Genomic DNA, 8,310 nt, shown 5'->3' on the forward strand with positions numbered 1-8,310 from the left:
GGTTGCGTTATGAAGGGCATCCAGCGTAAAAACATGTACCAACTGAACTATGCGGATCACAAATCAGAAATTCATGCTGGATCTGTACAGGTCCGGGTTACCAACGACCGCCACAGGTACCGGTGGAAATTGGGCTACTGTTGGCCGAAGGAGAAGAAGGAGAGGAGGAAGACGTCTACAGAGAAAAGAGAAGTGTAGGAGAGTGGTGGTTCAGGTTGGTACTTTAAGTGTTGTTACTATGCCTGGTAAAGGAAGAGAGGTAGCTGATATGATGGAGAGGAGGAAGGTAGATATGTTGTGTGTTCAGGAGACCAAGTGGAAAGGGAGTTAGGCCAGGAACATTGGAGGTGGGTTTAAACTGTTCTACCACAGTGTGCATAAAAAGAGAAATGGTGTAGGGGTGATCCTGAAGGAAGATTACAGTAAGAGTGTAGTGGAGGTTAAGAGAGTTTCTAATGATAAATGTCATCAGTGCTTATGGTCCACAAGTCAGCTGTGAGATGAAAGAAAAGGAAAAATTCTGGACTGAGTTAGATAAAATGGTAGATGGTGTACCTAGGAATGAAAGATTGCTGAGTGGGGCAGCAGGGCATGTAGGTGAAGGTAACAGATGTAATGAGGAGGTGATGGTAGGTTTGGTCTTAAGGAGAGGAATGCGTAGATTTTGCTAAAAGGATGGAAATGGCAGTGGTGAACACTTATTTTAAGAAGAAGGAGGATCATAGGGTGACCTATAAGAGTGGAGGAAGGTGCACACAGGTGGACTATGTTTTATGCAGCAGATGCAACTTGAAGGAGATTAAAAACTGTAAGGTGTTGGCAGGGGACAGTGTAGCTAGACAGCATCGGATGGTGGTCTGTAGGATGGTTTTGGAGATGAAGAAGAAGAAGAGGAGGAGAGTGAGGACTGAAGGAGGAAGACTGTAGTGTGAGGTTCAGGAAAGAGGTCAGACAGGAGCTCGGTGGTGGTGAAGAGGTGCTGGATGATTGGGCAACTACTGCAGAAGTGATGAGGGAGGCAGCTAGAAAAGTACTTTGTGTGACATCTGGAAATAGAAAGGAAGACAAAGAGACGTGGTGGTGGAATGAGGAAAGTGCCGGAGAGCAGAAGGAGAAATAGGTTGGCAAAACAGAATTGGGATCAACAGAGTAATAAGAAAAGTAGGCAGGAGTACAAGGAGATGGCATATGAGGAGCTGTATGAGAAGTTGGACACTAAGGAAGGAGAAAAGGATTTATACCGATTGGCCAGGCAGAGGAACCGAGCTGGAAAGGATGTGCTGCAAGTTAGAGCAATAAAGGATGGAAATGGAAATGTGTTGACTAGTGAGGAGAGTGTGTTGAGAAGATGGAGTGAGTATTTTCAGCAGCTGATGAATGAGGAAAATGAGAGAGAGAGAGAGAGAGAGAGAGAGAGAGAAGGTTGGTTGGTGTGGAGATGGTGAAGCATGAAGTGGATAGGATTAGTAAGGAGGAAGTGAGAGCAGCGATTAAGAGGATGAAGAGTGGAAAGTCGGTAGGACCAGATGACATACCGGTACAAACATGGAGATGTTTAGGACAGATGCAGTGGAGTTTTTGATTGTTTAACAAGAGGTTAGAGAATGCCTGAGGAATGGAGAAGAAGTGTGCTGGTACCAATCTTTAAGAATAAGGGAGATGTGCAGACCTGCAGTAACTACAGGGGAATATAAAGTTGATCAGTCACATCATGAACTTATGGGAAAGACTAGTGGAAGCCAGGCTAAAAGAAGAGGTGACCATCTGTGAGCAACAGTATGGTTTCATGGCAAAGAAGATCATCACAGATGCATTATTTTCTTTGAGAATGTTGATGGAGAAGTATAGAAGGTCAGAAGTAGCTACATTGTGTGTTTGTGGATTTAGAGAAAGCGAATGACAGGGTGCCGAGAGAGGAGTTGTGGTATTGTATGAGGAAGTCAGGTGTGTCAGAGAAGTATGTGAGGGTGGTGCAGGACATGTATAAGGACAGTGTGACTGCAGTGAAGTGTGCAGTAGGAACAACAGACTGGTTCAAGGTGGAGGTTGGACTGCATCAAGGATCGGCTCTGAGCCCTTTCCTGTTAGCAGAGGTGATGGACAGATTGACGGATATGGTCATACAGGAGTCTCAATGGACTCTGATGTTTGTGGATGATATTGTTATTGGTGGTGAGAGTAGTGAGCAGGTTGAGAAGAGCCTGGAGAGGTGAAGATAAGCGCTGGAGAGAAGGGAAATGAAAGTCAGTAGGGGTGAGACAGAGTACATGTGTGTGAATGAGAGGGAGGGCAGTGGAGTGGTGCAATTGCAGGGAGAAGAGGTGGAGAAGGTGGAGGATTTGATGGAGGAGTTGGTGGAGGAGTTTAAGTACCTGGGGTCAACAGCCTGATTATGTACAGCCTCTGAGGAGCAGTGTAAATTATGAGTCTGCATCTCTGGTAAGTAGGTTGCATTTTATTTACATTTTTAATGTTTTTGACAAATATTGATTCTGAACTGCTCCGGATGATGTAGGTGCATAGTTGTTGTTGTAATGTAGAAGTTTGGAGCCTTACTAGGTTTCTTGCTTTAGTAAAATGGTTTTCACCCTCCATATGTGAAATGCCGCGTTGTTATATTGAGTTTTTGTATTGTATTGACGGTTTCTATAATTGCGATGTGATAGTGGAGGTTAAGATTAAGAGGTGGATTAAGTCAGGTACGTCCCCACTGAAGGCCCAGGAACCAAATGCACGGCCCGCCACTGATGGAGACGGATGATCCGCTGTGGCGACCCCTAATGGGAGCAGCCAAAAGAAGAAGAAAAGAAGAAGAAGAAGATTTTGTTTTCTGATTTGTTTTGTTTGTGGATTTGTTATTTTGTTTTTTTATTTGTTATTTTGTTTTCTGATTTGTTGTTTTGTTTTTGGATTTTCTTTTCTGTTTTGGATTTGTTAATTCGTTTTCGGTTTTCTGTTTTGAACTTCTCAGCCACTTCCCAGTTTCCAGAAACAGATCAGAATAACAGGTGTTCCACAAATTTTCCCACATGACATCAGACATGACAGGACATCTTTTTTTCTTGTTCTTCAAATATATCTTCTTCTTTTTTTGTTATTATTACTGTTATATTAATAATGATTGCTGTATACTGGATTACTATAAAGAAGAAGAACCTGGAAGTTAAACAGTGAGGACAACTGTCCCGTTTGAGCACTGAAACAATTCAAGCGATGGTAATGTTATAGTATATTTTAAAGCTTCTCCATCTTCCTGGTTAAGATACATATCAAGCTTTAAATCTGTACACTTCATGAGCTTGCACCTAACAACGACACCACCGTCGGCTTCCTGGAGACTGCACCGTGTCCCAGAGTTGGAGCTGACAGCTTGTGTCTTGGAAATGGATGTGTTCATGCAGACCAGCTGCTCCTTGTTTATGGTGGTCAGACTCATTCCCAGGAGACTTTGTGGATTAGTGCAGAACACCTGGCTCAGGTCCTCGACCGTCCTGCTGTAGTAACTCAACCAGTCGTGAAAATAGGTCAGATCACAATCGCAGCGCCATGGATTACCATGGAGTTTCAACAAACACTGGAAGTCTAAAGGCTCGAAAATGTCGTTTGGCAGATTCTCTAGTCGGTTCCTGGCCAAGCTGAGGCGCATCATGCTTGTCTGGTTTGTGAAAAGGTCTGCTTCTAGTGAGGTCAGCTCGTTCTCCTGCAGATTGATGAGTTTTATCTGAAACAGCCCCCTGAACGTGGTGCTTGCTAATTCCTGAAGCAAATTCTTTGATAAATCCAGATGAGTCAAGGAGGAAAGGTTGTGGAAAAGTTTAATAGGGAGAAAAGACAGCAGATTTTCAGACAAATCTAGATGAGTGATGTTGTGAAGATCTGTAAATGCTTTAGGACTTAGATGGTCCATGGAGTTCCCCCTAAGCGTGAGCTTCTTTAGACAGGAAGGGAATAATCCATTGCTCAGCATTGTTATTTTATTATTTCGGAGATTCAGTTCCTCCAAGTTGTTCAGATAGCTGAAAATGCCTGGAGATACTTTGGAGATCTGATTTCCCTGCAGCGACAGGGTTTGCAGCTGAGGGTTTCCATGGAAGGTGTCCATGGGCAAATCAGTGATCTGGTTCAAACTCAAATCCAGCTTTTTCAACTTATTTAGCTTCCCCATGTGTATTGTGGAGAGGTTGTTAGAGGACAGATTGAGCTCTTGGAGGTTGAAGAGTGTGTGGAACAGAGCCTTGTGAAGATCCTGGAGCAAGTTTGCTCTCAGTTGAAGCACCTCAAGCTTCTCAAGGGAGTCGAAAATGCTTGGCGCTATAATTCTCAGCTTGTTGCTGTTGAGCAGCAGCTTGGTCAGCTTGTGCAACTTGCTAAAGGTCCCAGCTTCTAAGGACAAAAAGGGACTTCCACTAATCTCCAGCTCCTGTAGGTTTCCCAGACCTTCGAAAGCATCATGAGAGATGTTTCTCACCGGGTTATTTAGGAATACAAGCTTGGTCAGGTTTCCCAGATGCTTTTGACTGATGATCTGTCTCAGATCAGATGCTAACACGATCAGAGCTGTTGCCTGGCTGGGAATTTCCACTGGCAATGTCTTCATCTTTGTATCTGAGCAAATGACAGTTGTAGCAGAGAAACACTGGCATGGAAATGGACAGGAAGGGGTGATAATGCTCAGGACAGCATGTCTGCAGAGCTGAAGCAGGAGAAGTTCGACTACATAGAAGATTTTCATTTTCTCCTAGGAAAACAACAAGTTTAATCATTATACTTGTGTTTTTGCTAAGTGTAAAAAAAATTATTAGCAGTTTTAATTTAGGGACATTTTAAAATGCTTAATGTGAAAAAAACATTAATTGTGAAAAAAACACATAACGTGGCTAAATATATAATAATGCTTCATTATTCATGTGTTAGCTGAGTTTGATCTTTTACAAATGCTGTCTCATCGCATTAAGCGTTTTTCACATTAACCATTTTGGAATGTCCCTTTGGTTAGCAGGTACAGAATTAGCCTTATGTTGTGTTCTTTTATGAGAAAACATTCAATGATATAGCAAAGCTACTGTTCCAATTCTCAAAAAAATCCTGCTTTCCAAAAGCATGTTTTGCACTGGTGTAGAAGTAAATTTCCAAGGTCTTATTTGTTAACAAACAGCACTTTATTTATTTTTTTTTGCCATTTCTAGTTACAAATTATTAAAGTGAAACAAGTTAGTTTCCTCTCAGGAACTCAAGCTGCATCGCAACATTGTCCACGCTCTAAATAACATGTGTAATCTGTCCAATGAAAGATGTGGCATCACTAACAGGGTAATCTGTTCTCAGAGAAACCGCTAAGGCCGTTAGCCAGCCTATGGCAGCCCTAGCCTCGACCGAGAGGCATATATGGCTCACCTTGTCAGAGCTCTTCAACACGGTCTGGGACTTTATGAGGATTTCACCAGGAAATGGCATGCTGCACCGCATAATATGGTGCCCGCCCGACCCCGGCACCCCCAGGGGCCAAGCACCCTCCTCAGGTTCCGCCCGGCATCGTAGCGGACCAGGAGAGCTACCCAGAAGTAAACATTTTCCTGAGGAAGGAGGCCATCGATGTGGTCCCTCCATCAGAGAGAGTTACCAGGTTCTACAGCCGGTACTTTATATTTCCCAAAAAGGACGGTGGGTTGCGTCCTATATCGAACCACTGACTTATGAGACTCAAAATGCTGACCCTTAAGCAAGTCGTGACTCAGATCAGATCACTGGTTTGTCACTGACCTAAAAGATGCATACGATCATGTATCCATCCTCCCTTCGTACAGGAAGTTCCTGAGTTTCGCTTTTGGGGCCGAAGCTTACCAATAGCAGGTTCTTCCGTTGTGACCCGGATGCGACCCAGAGTGCCTGCCTGGGACTTTTTCAGTTGTGTTGGCGGCTCTTTCCAAGCCCCCCTTCGAGCCCTTGGCCAAAGTGGCCCTTAGGTACCTGTTGGTCAAGACCACCTTTCTCTTGGCGATCTCCTCCCTGAAGAGTTACAGGAATTCTGCCCTCCGCCATTTCTAGCCCCCAGCAAGGAGAAGAAGAACCGACTGTGTCCCGTGCGAGCACTGGACACTTACCTCCACAGGCCAAGTCCATGGAGGAAGTCGGAGCAGCTGTTTGTCTGCTATGGCCCTAATAGAAAAGGTTTCCTGGCCAATAAGCAGACATTAAGCAGGTGGGTAGTGGATGCCATTCTTTCAGCTTACGAGTCCTTGGCCTTCCCGCTCCACTCGGGGTCAGGGCTCACTCCACCCGGAGTGTGGCAGCCTCTACGGCCTGGTTCACTGGAGTGTCACTCCAGGACATTTCCGACACTGCAGGCTGGTCCACCCTGCTGATCTTTGTTGGGTTTTATGGCCTCAACCTCAGAGCCACTCTGGGCTCCTCTGTCCCTCACACATTAGGCTGGGTTTGGTCAGTGTGGCATGATTGGACACTCGTTCCCAAAGCGTTACGACGCAGCTCGAAGTTCCCGAATGGGGAACGTCTCTAGGTTACGTATGCAACCCTAGTTCCCAGAGGGAACGAGACGCTGCGTTTCCGTGCCACATTCCCTGAATCCCTGCCACACGTGGTTCAGAGCGTGGACAACGCAGGGGCATTCCCAAAACGTTACAATGCAGCGTCTTATTTGCTCGGGGGAACTAGGGTTACATACGTAACCTAGAGACGTTCCAGCTCGATAAAGATCGACTTTACATGTGTTCTAAGGATGAAGCCAACGCGATTAGCATCTCGAAGCATAGGCAATGTTACGCTACATTAAAGAATTAGCACATTCCGACTTCACAGCTCTACCGCTGCTATGTTAATCTGTACTCTATGTGACTCTCACGACATGCCTCGGTCTCCGTAGTGTTGTGATCTGTCATATTCACATAGCAGCAGCGGTGCTGAAAGAAACGATCTACATATCAAATACTGGTCACACACTGTTGGTCACTTTCTAAGTATAGCGCATTTACTGAAAATTGTTATTAAATAAATAGTTTTTTTATTTACTCAAATATGTTAAAAACGATACATTGTGATACAAATGCCAACTTCTAGCTATCCGATGCACACTTTTTAAATCGACGCATCACATCGTAAACTTTTATGCTGATGCACGGATGCGGATCTGTGAATCTTAACATCCCTAATGGGTTGGAAGATGTGGCAGATCTCCTGATATAGAGCTCCACAAAATCTAATGGAACATCTTCCCGGAAGAGTGGAGCTTATTATAAGAGGAGAAAAAACAATTTTATATTCAAGATCTCCAGTAACTATTGTCTGTATATTGGATATTTTACCACATCAACAGCTCATAATGGGAAAGAGAGAAGGAGATGGTGTACCTGTGTGTCATGAATGTTCCTTAGGAAGAAATCGTTTGAGCTACAGACTCAGGTTCAGGTGCAGATTCAGGTTGTAGGTTCAGGTTCGGATTCAGACTCTGTCCTGGATGGTTGAGGCGTGTTAATCCCGGCGCTCTGCTCAGCCGCTCTGCTAAAGTAAAATATTTGTTTTTGGTTGGTCATTGGCTTACAGGAAGATGTTACAAAACAGTTTGCTCTCAGCAGACTTGCATGTGGTGTGTGTGTGTGTGTGTGTGTGTGTGTGTGTGTGTGTGTGTGTGTGTGTGTGTGTGTGTGGTGTGTGTGTGTGGTGTGTGTGGTGTGTGTGGTGTGTTTGTGTGGTGTGTGTGGTGTGAACGTTTGTTAATAATGTGTTCTTTGTATTATTAACATACACATGCTCATCAGTATATAAAGTATACAAGATCGAGTTGAAATGAGAGGAACTTCCTGTTTGTTGCACCGAGTGGACTTCTACCCTATAAGTCAATACTCTGAGATACACACACACACACACACAAACACAAACACACGCAAACACACACAGCATCTACGTGTGTTTGTGTTTATATTAAAGCAGTACAGTGCTTTAAATCTTTATACAGAACAAAACCCAATTCTGTCGACTGTTATTTTGTTTCAAATAAACAAACACATTGTGTGTGACTTCCCTACTTTATGTATTTCAATCACGTTATCACGTTAAAGGGGTCTAAACATATAACCGAATAACACAACATAGAAACATACACGTGTGCAGTTTATTACTCACAAGTAAATTGATATTAGTGGCATTTATTTGTTTGGACAAAAAGTTCGATATTGATGATGATGAGCTGGAGGATGAAGATGATGATGATGAGGATGAAGATTTTTTATTTACTAGTTTATGCAATGATGATTAGGATGAAGAGTCGTGGTGTTTATTATTTATTTAACAATTTTG

The 8,310-nt window shown here is 43.7% G+C and overlaps 1 protein-coding gene across 1 annotated transcript; it reads right to left on the reverse strand.

Moving 5' to 3' along the window:
* Positions 1-2,893: 2,893 nt before the first annotated feature.
* zgc:153913 (carboxypeptidase N subunit 2) lies at positions 2,894-7,590 on the reverse strand. The gene is made up of 2 exons (XM_046852231.1): positions 7,365-7,590; positions 2,894-4,738 (listed from the first exon to the last, which is right to left on the reverse strand). The coding sequence occupies exon 2, from the start codon at positions 4,730-4,732 to the stop codon at positions 3,164-3,166; it is 1,569 nt and encodes a 522-aa protein (XP_046708187.1). The 5' UTR covers positions 4,733-4,738; positions 7,365-7,590; the 3' UTR covers positions 2,894-3,163.
* Between the last annotated feature and the right edge of the window lie 720 nt (positions 7,591-8,310).

This window comes from Silurus meridionalis, chromosome 6 (assembly GCF_014805685.1).
Source record: "Silurus meridionalis isolate SWU-2019-XX chromosome 6, ASM1480568v1, whole genome shotgun sequence".
NCBI lineage: Eukaryota > Metazoa > Chordata > Actinopteri > Siluriformes > Siluridae > Silurus > Silurus meridionalis.

Coding starts and splice junctions, on each gene's coding strand:
- zgc:153913 (XM_046852231.1), bottom strand. CDS start 4,732: ATGAAAATCTTCTATGTAGTCGAACTTCTCCTGCTTCAGCTCTGCAGA.